The following is a 15,698-nucleotide window of genomic DNA, read 5'->3' as shown; positions in this document are numbered from 1 at the left end:
CTTATAAATGGCTCACCTGAAAAGCATCCTCAACAACTTTCTTGACAGATGCTTTTTGCTCTTCCATTTGACCAAAGCTGGCCTCTAACTGGCGATAAATCTTCTTACAGTCGTCCAAACTGGACTTGGCTTTGATACCCAAAAGGGGTATTTCTGTGCGGAAACGGCTGCTAGCAACTTGGGCGGAATCACATTTATGGTCAGGGCCACTGTGGACCCGATTAAGGCACTGAAAACAGCAGGCCTCCTAAAGAAAGAGACAGCATATTGTAACATTGAGAAGAAAAATATACGTTGACAGAAAGAAAAATCAATATATATTTCTTATATATATATTATATATATATATATATATATATATATATATATATATATATATATATATATATATATATATATATGGTACCGGAAGCCTGGCGGCTTCGCCGCCGGGCCCCGGCATACGGCATACGGAAGGCTTCTATATATGGATTTTCATTGTCGCTTGTCTTCTTAAAACAGACAATTTGAGCCTTTTCTTGATGACGTGACGTCCAAATGGACCATAAATCAGAAGTAGTGCCGTTGCAAAATATTGATTTTTTTTTTTTATTGGACCTTTAACTTTTGCCTTGGCTTTTCTTTTGTCATTATGAAAAACATATCGCCGAACCTTTGTTTTTTAATTGTTCAAGTGGAGGGACAAAAACTTCTTCTTTTGCATCGGCTTGTCTTTTATCGCCGAACCTTTGTTTTTTTTTTTTTTTTTTTTTTTTTTTATTGTTGATCATTTTCAATTTGTTTAGTTCGTTTGCCCTCGGCTTTTCTTTCGTCAGTACGAAATACATATCGCCGAACCTTTGTTTTGTCCCTTCATGAAGTAAGCGTATTCAAAGTTTTAATTTTTTCACAATCCGTTCCGACAGAATTATCCATTCGTCCGCAAGTCTGAGTTTGTAATAAACTCAATTATCGGTATTTGGATTTATGAGCCACTGTCCTGGTGATAGTCGGGTCCCCCTTTTTACAAGAGGACAGGGGGATCCAAAAATGGCATGATTGTCGGGGTAATACTCCAGTCCTGTGAAGTCCTTGAAAAAAGTATGATTCACTTGATTTACTCGATAAGGGTAAGGATTGCTTCTTTCATCCCTCATATCAGACGCATGTATACCTAGAATTTTAATGTGTGTATCTTCGCACTGGGTTTCAGTGTTCTGGTGCGCACTGTCATACTCCATTGCCATTTTCCAGATATCTCTGCACTACTGTCACTCCATGTATCGTAGCGAAATGGATATTAGAAAGAGAAGTATATCAGAAAAAACTTTGTTCTTGTTCTGATCTGAACGTCCACTGCTCCACGTAATAATTGCCTCATCGTCTGGGCGTGACATAGCCCTAAAGTTTCGTCCATTACTATTCAATGTGTCAAAACCAACAAGATCGTTGTCCAATTATGTAAGTTCCCTTTGTGGTGGAGAAGCGACTCTTTTATGTTCGAACAAAGCGATGATTCAAGGTCATGAGTTGTCAAAACAACCACCCCTTAACTCCCCTGGCGTTATCCTTGTCACTCTTTTTCTGGATCCTAGCTTCTTCTTTCTTTACTATTTGCTCAAAGTCCTCCTCTCCGGCAAGATTCTTCCACTTAAAAGCTATGCATCTGTAACTATTGTAAGAAAAATCATACCTAACAATATCAGCCTTTTGTTTCGTCATTGTATCTGTGTAAACATAAAACACCCCTTCAAACGTTCCAAAAGAATACTCAAAGTACTTTTTCTTGTCCTAAGCTCTACATTAGTGTGATGGGAGTTTCGGGATATCATCCAAAATTTTCTCTGCACTTTGCTTTCTTTCTGCAAAGCTAAGTGATTTCGCGTTATCCAATCAAATTGAGCCTTCAGGCTGGTTTCACTAATCCTGTTATAGATGGATACTTTCCTCCACTGCCTGTTCAGAATTTCATTTTTTTAGAATTTCATGGCTTTCATGGAGATTTCCAAATTTATATTTCATGGTTCCTTTTCGCCAAGAAAGGCTATGGTAAGCCCCCTTGAATTTCTTACAATCGGCATAAAAGTAGCCAATCATACTTTCTTTTGTCCCCAGGACATTTTTGTCCAAAAGCTACCAAACAAACTCAGCCTCTCACTTTCAGTACTGATTGTTTACTTTCAGCAAACATTCGAAAACTCTGACCTTCTTGGGATTTACATTATATTTGTATTGAGAGCCAATTTTTTGGTCAGGCTTTGAATTCTTAATAGCTTTCCATACACTATGGTCTCCATTCTGTTCTTTTCTTCCTTCTTATTCTTTCCCCAGGGAATCTAGCATAATAATTTTTCAATCGGTTTCCCCCTGGCTTTGATCTATCTTTGTTCCTGTTTTTTCTAGATGATGCAGTAGTGTCTATCACTGAGCTTTCTGTTTCTACGTCCGAACTATTTTCTGGAATATCTTTCGTAGATTTCTGTCGTAGATTGATACGTTCCCACTTTCATAGACAGGTGAGAAAATAGGAACACTTGCATCTGCTGATTCAGTCAGAGGAGATTCTCCAGCAACACTTCCGTTAGGTCCATTTGTTATTCCTGTTCATTTCTTAAATTCAGATCAGAATATTAAACGAAGAGTCCATCCATTCAGCATTTAAGAACTCTGCTTCATTAAAAGCTTCGGTTTGTTTTGGCAGCCAAAGATTAACACAAACTTCTGTAAATCAAGCGCTTTGTAATCTGATATCTGGAAGAACTGGTGCAAGCGAGGCAAAGACAAGAGATTCATCTGCTGTAATCTCAGTCTTGTTTCCTTGTTCTCGAACGTCTCCTGGTTTGGGGCTGGGTCTTTCACGTAAAAATCCGATTAAAAGCAGAAGTGGTACAAAATCTTCGTATCGTCCCTGAACTGCAAATGTTTTGCAAGGGGAGTTTGCAAACCATCCTGCCACTCTGCTGGAGTATTATACATTCCTTAATTTATTCTGGGTTGAAAGACTTGAAAAGTTTTTAGTTAAATTAGTAACTCAACCTGACATGTGGGTACAGCGTTCTGGTGTTTTCAGATTCTCGCTTGAATCTTGCACTTTCTTCACTGGTCAAAACAAAAAAAATTATCCATGCAAACAGTTCAATAGAACATCACCTTAAACAACAAACCATCTATATCCATTCTGCATTTACAAACTCTGCTTCATTGAAAGCTTCACTGGTTTGCTTTGGTAGCCAAAGATTAACCCAAACTTCTGAAAGTCAAGCGCTTTGTAATCTGATATCTGGAAGAACTGGTGCAAGCAAGGCAAAGACCAGAGATTCATCTGTTATAATCTCAGTCTTGTTTCCCTGTTCCCTAACGTCTCCTTGTTTGGGGCTGGGTCTTTCATGTGAAGATCCGATTAAAAGCAGAAGTGGTACAGAATATTTGCATCGTCCCTGATCTTTAGATGTTTTGCAAGGGGACTTTGCAAACCTTTCTGCCACTCTGCTGGAGTATTCTGCACTCCTTAATTTATTTTCAGGGTTCTGGGTTGAAAGATTTGAAATGTTTTTAGTTAGATTAGTAACTCAACCTGACATGTGGGTACAGCGTTCTGGTGTTTCAAATTCTCGCTTGAATGTTGCACTTTCTTCACTGGTCAAGACAAAAAATTGCCCATTCAAACAGTTCAATAGAACACCACCTTAAACAACAAACCATCTATACATACTGAGACCCTCTCATTGATAGGTGTAGCATATTTAATTCAAAAGCCCTAGCTCTTTTCCAAAGGAACCTGTCAGGGGGTCTATGTATCTGTAGAGGGTTAGCATAACATTAGCAAAATGAATATTGTAAAACAGAGCCCAGTACCAGACAGCTGAGTAATGTAACCTTCGTTGGTCTTCAATCAGTGGGCCTAAAATGGCCACAGTGTGCATGATTGTGACCAGAAGTGATTGGGCTGCCAGGTTCTACTCTACCCCGATATGAAATATTGTTATTATAGTAAGGCATTTTCTGCTAAGCAAAAGTCTTCACATAAGAAATGGAGCACATCAACAGCGCAAAAATAAATTTTTCACAATCTAAAGGTCACTGCAACAACCGAAGGATAATGAGAAGGGCTGCATATTTGTGGAACACAATGTTCGATAGATTCACTCGGCGACTGTGATGTCAATGATTGCGGAAAACAAAGAATGAGGCGGTTGACATGGTAAAGAAACAGAAGTCAACCATTGAAAACGTACTTTGACGAAAAGAGTGCGCTTTAAATCCGTTCGACAAATCTCACCGATGGAACTATTCCTTCTCTTCATTGTGGTGCAAGAGCCTATGTAATCAAACCCGAAGTATTTGGACAAAAAAAATGGTAGTAGCATAGGTGTTACTCTAGCCTTCAAATTACAGTTGAAGTACCAGAATGTGGCAAAAAGAGGTTTAAAATTCCACAAATGAGCTTAAATAACAGATTGAAAGCTTGATTGATACAGGTGGTGGAATTAAGTCAGATTATGGGAACTTCCTGGGAGAGTGTAAAGAGGGAAGCTTTGAATAGATTGAAATGGAGGAGGAGCGTGCGTTCCTGTGTTGGCCTCAGGCGGCTTGGTGCTGCGGTGAATCGCAAGTAGTAATAGTAAGTTAGTATGTCAAAACCATCTCCTTATGTTGCCCTAGTTCTTGGCGACAGTTTTGTTTGGCAAGATGAAGGAAAACCGACCAAACCAACTTTTCTATCATTCAGCAGACAATTTTTGAAACTAGAAAAAATTAAGCCTTATTTCAAAGGACTTTAATTAGCCCATAAACTAGCCCAAAAATAACCTATAAATTAAAGGGCAAAAAATACTCCAGTATTTCGAATTTCGCCCGTCTGAATAGATTTTCAATGAAAATACACAGGGTAAAAGCGATTTTTGTGCCGCAGCTTTTGTTGCTAGTCTTTAATGTATCTAATGAGCTGAATTCAAATATGACATTAGATTTTAGCGAGTAGCTCTCTAGATTTTAGCTTGGCAGGGATAACCAATTTGGAGTCAACAATAGGAAATGACGTTTTAAAATGATGTTTGACAAGAATTTTTCAAATTTTGTCAAACACAGCAATCATGATTCTAGCTCTAGGCCTGAACTTAGAACCCGACATGTGACTCGTGAGCCTGAAGAAAGACAGGCGGAAATTTTTGGAAGGATCAATCATAAAAAAATTGATAATTTCAGAAGGAAGTGCCAGAAATTTGGGAGATCTTAGGATTTATGGGAATAGGATTGTGGGTAAAAGTGGTTTGGTTAAAGTGATGTTTTACAAGAATTTTTCAAATTTTGTCAAACACAGCAATCATGACTCTAGCTCTAGGCCTGAACTTAGGACCTAACATGTGACTCGTTAGCCTGAACAAAGACAGGCGGAAATTTTTGGAAGGAGCAATCATAAAAAAAATTGATAATTTTAGAAGGAAGTGCCAGAAATTTGGGAGAGCTTAGGATTAATGGGAATAGGATTGTGGGTAAAAGTGGTTCTGGTGCCGCAGCTTTTTTGCTAGTCTTGCATGTATTTAACAAGCTGAATTCAAATCTGACATTAGATTTTAGCGAGGAGATCAAAACTTTAAGATATGTGAAATCAATAAAACGATTAAGTTTGAACCATTATTGTGCATGTTAGAGGTGTATTTCAAAAAAGTTCAGCTAATATAGAAAAACTGATCTCATATTTGGATTCAGCATCGCAATACTGTATAATCATAGCATGTTACACATAAATAAAATGCAAGAGTAGTTATTACATAATTTCACATCACTGATATATACAGCGATTTAACAGTAAACTTAATTGTGGATGATAGTGATATATTTCAAAAAGTAAGGCTGATTATTTATTTGGATTCAGAATCCAAAAATATGAGTGATAAAAGGGGATAAGGGTGAGTGTGGTAATTATCGAGTCATTAGTCTGGTCTCTATAGGTAGCAAATTACTTAGTAATATGATACTTTTTATGCTGAAAGATGCTGTAGATAAATTTTTAAGAAATGAACAGTGCGGTTTTAGAAAAGGTAGAGTGTGTGTTGACCAAATTTTCACTCTTAGGTTAATAACTCAGAAGTGCCTTAGTTGTCAAACACCTTTTGTCCTCGATTTTATAGATTATGAGCAAGCGTTTGATTCTGTTGACAGAAGAGCTTTAGCAAAGGTCTTATCCTTGTATGGTATACCATACAAATATATTAAAGCGATTAGTGCTGTGTGAGAATAATACTGCTGCGATTAAGGTAGGAAATGAGGCTAGCAGCTGGTTTTGTGTTAAATCAGGAGTTAAGCAGGGTTGAGTTTTATCCCCATCTATATGGATCATTTTTTTTTTTTTTTTTTGAAGTAAGTACAGGAAAGGCAATGGGGGACCACGGAATGAAATGGGGAGGAAAAACTCTCCTAGACTTATATTATGCTGATGATTAAAGCATCCTAGATGAAAGTATGGGTAAACTGAATGAAAATTTTAACAGGTTTTGCAAGTTCAGGGTGCAAGAACAGGTTTGAAAATAAAAGTTAAGACGTCTAAGTCATTAAGGCTAGGAATAAGTGAAGATGAAAAGGTGACGTTGGGTAATGAAAAGATTGATCAGGTAAAGAGCTTTACTTTTCTCGTTGGTATTATTCGCAAAAACGGGGGGAACAATGAAGATGCAGAAAGTAGAATAGCCAAGGATCACTTTGTTTTCACAGTTAAAAGACAGTTTGGAAGAATAGAAAGATAAGTCAGCAAACCAAGACTGAAGTATCGGAAACTACAATGATGACAGTGGTCAAAAATGGCTCTGTAGCTTGGGCGCTCCAAAAAGCGGATGAATTTTGCTAGATGTTTTCCAGGGAAATTGCCTACGGATTGTTCTGGTACCCGGCTAACTGACCGTATTTCAGACAAAAGGCTGTAGGAAAAGTGTGGTTCAATCCCGCTTTTTAGGGCTATAATGAGAGAGAAGTTGAGATGGCTAGAGCACGTTCTGCGGATGACATATTGCCAAAGATTGTCCTTTTCGGCCAGTTGTCTAGGGCTAAGCGGAAAGCAGGTCGTCCAAGGTTGGGGTTGATAGATGTCATAAAGAAAGATTTAAAGGAATGGGAACTTCCTGAGAGGGTGTAAGGAAGGAGGTTTTGAACAGATTGACGGCTTGGTGTTGCGGTAAGTTTTTAATAGCAGTAGTATCCTTACTAACATGAATCGGCTAAAAAAAAAATTCTGCACTAAAAAAAAAATATATAAAAACATCTTCTAAGTAAGCAAAGATGAGCACAACAAATAATGATTTGACGAATTCTTTTATCACTATCATCCATATCTCGGTATTAGTATTATCAGTATTACGCTTCGTTTCCTTTGTTAGTAATATTAATAAAGTTAAGAAAACAAATATGACAGCGAAAAGTGATGACTTGACTGATTTATTATTACTGGCATAAGTACATCTATGTAAATGACCCAAATTACTAATTACATTCATATAGAAAAGAAGGCTAGGCATTTCAGAAGAAGAGGAGAAAGTTAAGAAGAATTCGAAAGAATAAGATTAAATACCCCAAGATACCCAGTAAATACCCCAATGCCCTTCAGTGTATTCTTTTTATTAACTGGCCCCTTGCATGGAAGGTGATCGCAGGAACTTTGGAGGCGGCTCACTGAATTGGAAACTGAAGATCCTGTTGTGCTTTTTCAGGGTCAAAAGCTCCTGCGAGTAAAAGGGCAAGCAGACCCCTTCTCAAGCCCATATTTTGCCACCCAGTATCCATAAACCATAAATATTTTCAGATCGCAATTTGTTCATAACGGTTGAACACTAAATGTATTTTTTTGGCGGTAGAATTACCCCCAAAGCCCGTGGTGCAAGGACTGATCCAAGTGCCCTTGAATATGAACATTTCCACAAGAAGATTTAAATGATCTAAAAACAGCATCAATCGACGTATTATCCGTAGAGTATTACCAAAGCAAAAATAAAATTACCTGACAAGGGAGGCAGAAATATTCAATTGATTTGTCTGTATGTCTTGGACATGGGAAATACTTAGGAGGTGGGGACACTTGACCACTTGCTTGCAATTCCTCAAGCGTTAAAATACGATGATTCTCCAAAACTCTCATATACTGGAAAAACAAAAACGTTAGTTATTCCTATAGACAAATTAAGTGATAAATATAGTTGTTACTTTTTCTTACATCTAGTTTATATTTTCTTAATGTGGCTAATGTTACATCCAAATCACATTTCTTATAAGTTTTTTTTTGTACTCCCACCCCCATCAAAATCCTGATACGGTTTTATGCATATACAACTTATATTATACAAGTAATTTTAATCTCAAACATGAATTATTATAGGAAGGAACGTCTAGGAAGTAAGTTCTGTTGGGCAAAAAAGCAAATCAAATACATACTAAAAAACCAAATTTATTGTAACATTAAGTAGAAATATTATGCTACCTTTCAACACAATTATCAATATTAATTAAGCCCTTATAATAACCTTAACGAGTTACTAGTTTTAACGTCCTTCCTAATACAACAATACGACCGATGGCTCCAACCACGATTTAACGTTTTTTTTTCTTCCTCAAAAAATAGCACTTCGAACCTCTTATAAGACTTTCTTTCAGATTCAGACTTCTTTCCCCCCCCCACAAATACTCGGTGGCATGAGAATGCACTTTCTTTCTTCTCTTTTTAATTCACCAATAACGAGCTTGAATGTAATATATGCACACATTTCCACGGGGAGAAATTGTTTCCCGTCTTCCTGCTATTTACCTTGTCGTCTAAATTGGAGTTTTAGGTAAGGACAAAGATTCTCCCGAGCCATTGGTGGCACATAGAGCTTCGATTTGACGTTTCAATTGCTGGGTATTTTTACAGGCATAGCTCACAAGCTTGTTGCCTAACCGTGCAGTAGTGGGAATCAGCCCAGGGCACGTACCGCCGAGCAAAGCATCAATTCGCCATACTACCACAGGACCATTGGAGTTTCGGCTACAAGAAATGACGATATATACGAATATTCCGCGCAATTTTGGAAAAAGGAGGAAAATACACTAAAAAAGGGTGCGATATTGGAAAAACCTGTACCATCATATTCGGTATGCCCAAGAGCCCCCATTGTGAAGGTTTAAGTTTTATACTTTTTTAGGGGGGGGGGGGCATATCGAAGCAGCTGTTCTAGAATATTAGGAGAGAGTTCATTCAAATATGAATATAAATTAAAAGCTTTTGTTACTTTTTCAAGTAACAAAAAGGATCATGCCGCAAAAAGGTACCTGTTTCTACCGTTTTGTACCACAGATCTTTTTTCTTATTTCTCCATCCAACTAATGACTTTTAAGTTGAGATGGCTATCAACTATCGAAGTTGACTAGTGAAAGTTTACTGTGTTATCAGTTTTCCGCTTCTTTGAACCGGACAATCAGAACAAACTGCCGCACACTATTATTTAGTAATTAACATTTGTATAAACTATAGAAGTGCAAAAACTTAATTTCATGTTATTAACTATGTTATAATTTTAACTACTTTACTAGCATTATAATATTACTGTTTTGTCACATTTCATTTTTTTTATTTCTCCACCAAACTAATATTTTTGAGCTGAGACGGCTACAAACAATCCAATTTAATTGCTCAAAGTTTCCTGTGTCATCAGTTTTCCACTTCTTTGAAAGTGTGGTTCAATCCCGCTTTCTGGGGCTATAATGAAAGAAAGGTTGAGATGGCTAGGCCACGTTCTACGGATGAAGGATGACAGATTACCGAAGATTGTCCTTTTTGGCCAACCGTCTGGGGCTACACGGAAAGCAGGTCGTCCTTGTCTGAGTTGGGAGCATGTCATAAATAAAGATTTAAAGGAAATGGGAACTTCCTGGGAGGGTGTAAAGAGGGAGGCTTTAAATAGATTGGGTTGGAGGAGGAGCGTGCGTAGCTGTGTTGGCCTCAGGCAGCTTGGTGATGCAGTGAGTTATTAGTAGTAGTAGTAGTATAGCATTAACTATTTTTATAGCATTATAATACTATTATTAACTATGACTGCATAAACACTTATTTAACATAGATAGTGTCCTGAATAAAAGTTTTTCCCTCACGAAATATATAGAGCTTAATTATTTATCGAGCAATTACAAAATACGGAGGGGGGGAAGGCCTAATCAAGGGGAAAAGTTTACAAAAAAAAGAAATAAAACTCAAAGATTCAAGCCAAAATTCTACTAAACGGTGACTCTACTATGCATATTTGTTGTTTTTTTAGGGGAGGGGGAAAGTTGAAGACATAATAATACTCAAGATCGTTAAAGCACTAAGGACAGTAAAAAAACATCTAATTGTGAGAATGAATTGCGAGGTGAAAGGTGCACAATTACGTCTAAATTGTCTTAACAATTCAAGAAAGTCGGGAATTAGATTTTTAATGAAAAATACCTCCTTTGTGATAAAAGGAGAGGGAGGGGGAATCATAAAAAATATGCGATAAAAATACAATCCAAGAGCAGGTTTAGTTCCTATGGAAGTCAATAGATTGTCAATGTTTGAATTTTTTACAGGCTAAAGACAAACCCCCAATTTAACTAATTTCTGTCATTTAATTATTATCACGGTTCAGAGTGGCAATAATGAAGAATATTCTAAAACCGTATAATACTTCACAAATTTTGAAAGAGTTCCATGGATTTCTCAGTGAAGCAACACTTTGGTGCTTTTATGGACTTCCGACACTTAAACAATCTGCTCGATTGATTCCTTAGTGAAGCAGTAAGTTTAAGAGCTCAAAGAATGCCGAAATACAAGAATGACTAAGTAAGCTTTATATTCCAAAAATTCAAAACAGATTCTAAATATTTTTAACCCTTTGAAAAATTCAGTTCTGAATCAGAACATTTCTACATTACAAAATTAAATACATAATACTTTTAAAATTTGAAAAGTATCAGCTTCTTTTTAAGAAAATATTAACAGAGAACATCGAAATTCAACTCAATTTATAATTAAACCTACAATTAACCTTCACAGTTATAATTTTCTCACAACTATAAAGATTTTATGCCATTATCTTCACTGAGTTCGAGCAATATTCAAATATACACTTTTAAAATTTAAATTTATACACTTTTAATTAAAACTTTATTTTGTAAAATTTAATTTTTATAAACAATTTAAAGTTTGAAAGTCAGCCTCTTGATAATACATTTTATTTTATTTTTTCCACTGTTTGATGGTATTGTGATTACTGTTTGACAACAAAGACTTCTATGCAATTTTGACTTATCTTAACCCAATCTTAATAAAATATTTATAGCCGAACTAACCGGCCATGACAAAATAAATGACTCTGAAAATGACAAATGGGTATATGGCCAGTAAGGGAAACGAAGAGAACAGAAATTAAAAGAGTAGTTTTCCCGTATAAAACAAGGCGTCTTCAGCATAGGAAAAAAAAACAAAAAAAAACGAGAATCTAAAACTGAAATAATATAAATAAAAAATATATAGATATCTATAACAGACTAACTAAAATATATAAATACAATTACTCGCATATAATTAGTTTTATATATATTTTCACTTATATTATTTTAATTTTAGATTTTTTTTTATACGCTGAAGCCACCTTGTCTTATGAGGGCGAAATATTCGTTTGATTTTTGTTCTGTTCGTTTCCCTAGCTGGCCATAGACTCCTTTGTCATTTTCAGATTTATTTCTCTGTTTTGACTTAACCAAACAATTTTTAGAAAGTAATTATTCCACCGGTAGCCTTTGTGTATAGCGACACTGTCATGTCATGTACGAAATTTGTCTGGTATCACTAACAACGATTAAAAAATAAAACCATATGAGCAAAATTCAAAGAATCTCTCTGAATTCAATGAAATTTCGTAAATCTCTCTTGTGAATCAGTGGTGTCTATTACGAGGGGGGGGGCATTTTTCCGTCAATATCTTGTTCCTACACCCCTTACATTGAAAAGAAAATCTTAACGTGGTATTTTCATTGAAAAAAGGCTTGTTTTTTTAGTATTTCCGTTAAAGAAATTGAAAACACATTGGAATCTGATAATACCTTTTTGCCCCCCCCCCCTTAATATCTGTGAATTGATTTCATTATTGTGAATGCTTAAATAAAAGAGCAAACAACCTTGTGAGCAGTAAAACAGTTATTGCAAAGGAAGTTGGAGCAGTCTTCACATCTGCCAACAGCTGGCTCCTTCGCCTTACAGCTGGTACAGAGGATAGATGACCCGTTAGCATCCTTGGGTGGGGCTTCTGAAGGTCCCACTGCAATCAAATCTAAAGCAAGACCTTTGATACCATTTGAACCAAGCTAGAAAAAGTAAATGAGAATAAAGTAAAAAAAAAACACGTCAGAATTTAAGTTTTTATACTAACAACACACAAGTAGCGCGCTGGGTTGGGAACCCTTTGTCCAAAAGGCGCGGGTGCGATTCATGGCATGGCCAGTTATTTAGTTTCGGACAAGGGTCAGTGGCGTGACTCTGTAAGGTCAGCCAAAGTCTGCCCATCTCTAAATGAGTACCTGGAGAAATCTGAGGAAGGTTAGAAGGAACGGTGTGCGAAAGCATAGGAGGGCTGGTCCCCAACTCCCCATTGTAATTCCTGGCTGAAGGGCCACGAAACGGAGATCAACACCGCCGGTTTTAAACCTTGAGGGTCTAGTGCCATCATACCTGTTTACTTACTTAACACACAGATAGACAGGGATTCTCATTAAGAGCTATTGAAGTCCTGCTACTCCAGCAGACAACACCATGGGGAGGCAGTGGTGGGAGGGCGGCAAGAGTAATGAATGTTGCTAGGAGGATCCAAATGCTACAGAACAATTTTTTATACTATTAAAACAACAAACAAAATAACATCTGCTAAAACTTTTATAGCATTCTTCGTTAAGTCTCACTAGCTCTTGGGATAATGGCCCCACCTCTGAAGAAATAGATTGGAGAAACAAATGAGGTATAAAGCACCAAAATTACACATTATAATGTAAACTGAAATGTCCAACCAAAAAATAATGTTGAAAACTTAAATCATTTTACCTTCGAAGAGTGTGGGGGCTTTGATTATTTGCAAAGCAAGTCACACTTTTAACGATAAAAAGTGCTTCTTCAGAGCATTTATTTGTTTTATTTTTATATTTTATTTTACCTTTTTTTACCTCTACTATTTTCTAGACCTTTGTAATATTTTAGGAACAGGGAAAAGCATTTCTTTCAAGGATGGTATTTGCTCAAGAACCTAATAATAGTAACTTAATGATTAAATCGCCTAAAATTCATTAGCTACTATAATTCATCATTAAAGAAGAAAATCCACCTTCATTAAAGAAGTCATCAGTTAACTTTTTTTGAAAATTTTGAAAAAATATACCCTAAAAAATGTTGATTCCTTTTAGAATGATTTACAATTTAACTCTTTTGTTCCTATCAAAGGTAATATTACGTAGCTTCATGCACTGCTTTACAGGGCCTAAGATGACATATTTTAGACGTAGGATAATATAGTTTTCTGCATCAGAAATTCAAATTAAAGTAGTGAACCTAATAGAAGAATAGATAACAATTGTTGTTCTTATCTCTCTTTTTTCCTTTTTTTACAATGGTAGAAAATTTTACAAAGCTTGTCAACTCAATCCTCCCAATTCGTATCAACCAATCTCAAGTGTTGTCGGTGGAATCTGGTGTTATACTCCGACCTCTTATGCAAGTGAATAAGTCTGAGTCTCTCGATAGTGATGGTCTTTGCTTCAAGTTTTTTGCTTATGATTGTCCTGAACTGCTGAAGCATTTGCAATTATTGTTTCAGATGTGTTTGGTACAGACCGTTGTGCCAGATAGTTTTTTGTCCGGTTGTATATCTCCCATAGTCAAGAGGGGTAAGGACCCCAGTGCTTGCTCTAATTATCGTCCTATCACTGTGTCTTGTTTTGTTAGTAAGCTATTTGAATATGTACTGCTACCGGCCATTAACTCCATGTGCAATTTTACACCCTTCCAGCATGGTTTTAGAAAAGGTATGGGCTATTTTCAAGCTCACCATATTGTGGGTCGGCTAATGAAACAAGTTGTTGCTCAAAAAAGTCCCCTGTATTGTTTGACTGTTGACATATCTAGTGCTTTTGATAATGTAATTCATTCAAATGCTTTGTTTTCTCTAGCAACCTCGGGTGTTAACCTTTCTATTGTTTCCGTGCTTAAGTATTGGTATGCTAATTCTTCAGTTAGGGTGAAGTGGAATGGTACGGTAGGGGAGTATATTCCTGTTAAAAAAGGCGTTAGGCAAGGTGCCGTGTTATCCCCGAGCATTTTTAAATGTGTTTTAGCTTCATGTCTCCAACGTCTTCAACCGTCAATTTTTTACAATGATAATTTAGGCGTTAGTCACGTTGCATATGCTGATGATGTTCTGCTTCTTAGCATGACAAGAAATAGTCTACCAACTTCTACCGGCTTTCAGCCGCACTATCCACTGTAGGCCTTTCAGTTAATGCCTCCAAATGTGAGTTTTTGTGTTTTGGGAGTCCTCCACCAGCATCACCTCTTTGCTTGGGTTCTTCAACTATACCATGTTCAGCAAGTATTAAATGGTTGGGTCTCTCTTTTTCCACGTCACTTTCGTCTACTTGCTCCGCTATTACGTCCAGCGTGCTGAAAAGTATGCGGGTTGGATACGCGAAAATTTCACCAAATCGTGGTCGGTATAACCGAAATGGACTATGCCGTCTTTATTCTAGTTTTTGTGCCCCTGCTGTTTTTTATCTTTCTGGTTTTGCTTTCCTCCTTCGCAAGAAGGATACAAAGAAAATATGCTCAGGATATTTTAAGTATTGCAAGTATTTGCTGCGTCTGCCTCGGTGGTATCGGAATCATACAGTGGTCTCTAAATTTGACATCGTTGATGCGCCCTCGTGACTGAAACATTTATCTAAAGATATATGTCTTTAAACTCGGCAAATGATCGGTGTTTTTGACCCTCTTTGGCCATTTTTTGAATGGAGGTAATTTATTTATGTTGTATGTTGTTATGCTGCTATGTTATTTATGTTGTTATGTTTTTTGTCTTGTTTTTTCTTTTTTTGTGTGTTTACTCCACAGTTTAATGTACTTTGTGGGTTATAAATAAATTATTATTATTATTGTTATTTCATAAGCATCAAGCATGCTAGTATTTATAAACTCCCTTATACTATAAGGTCCCAGCAGAAATGATCTCAAAAAAGCCATCTTGAAATTCCTTTAAGAGTCTCACCAGTTTTATACAATAGATTGCATTTAATATGATAACAGCTAAGACAGTAAGCACCAGCTTTTACTGTTTAAAGCAAACAACTTGGATAAGTCTGGGCAATGTCTTTAAAAAAAAATCACAGATCTACTTATTATTATTTTTTTAAAGCGTAAAGATAATACATACAACAATAAAGAAAACTGCACAGAGATCAACTTTTGGATTCCCAAACCATTGTATAAAATACAAAAAAAATAAAAAACATACCAAAAAACACCCTAGTGATAGTATCGACGCGATTCAACGACGCAAGTGTGCGTGTAGAATTTTACATTCGGGGTGCGATATTCTAGTGGTAGCGGCCATAACTTTAATAAAACATGAAAGAGAGAAATTAAAAGGATTTAAGGATAATCCTTATAAGGATTATAGGGATTATTCACATCTAGATGTTTTCCA

The 15,698-nt window shown here is 36.4% G+C and overlaps 1 protein-coding gene across 1 annotated transcript in view; it reads right to left on the bottom strand.

The window, feature by feature from the left end:
• Positions 1–15,698, bottom strand: part of LOC136034104 (B-box type zinc finger protein ncl-1-like) — a 120,459-nt gene that overhangs the window by 91,981 nt on the left and 12,780 nt on the right. Inside the window, exons 4-6 of the mRNA XM_065715238.1 lie at positions 12,136–12,321; positions 7,967–8,107; positions 17–247 (exon numbers count right to left, since the gene is read on the bottom strand). Of these exons, the coding sequence (XP_065571310.1) occupies positions 17–247; positions 7,967–8,107; positions 12,136–12,321 (558 nt within the window). The remainder of the gene's footprint in view (positions 1–16; positions 248–7,966; positions 8,108–12,135; positions 12,322–15,698) is intronic.

Source organism: Artemia franciscana, chromosome 2 (assembly GCF_032884065.1).
Source record: "Artemia franciscana chromosome 2, ASM3288406v1, whole genome shotgun sequence".
Taxonomy (NCBI): Eukaryota; Metazoa; Arthropoda; class Branchiopoda; order Anostraca; family Artemiidae; genus Artemia; species Artemia franciscana.
The sequence above is the reverse complement of the archived record's forward strand: the minus strand, read 5'-3'. Positions and strand labels throughout refer to the sequence as shown.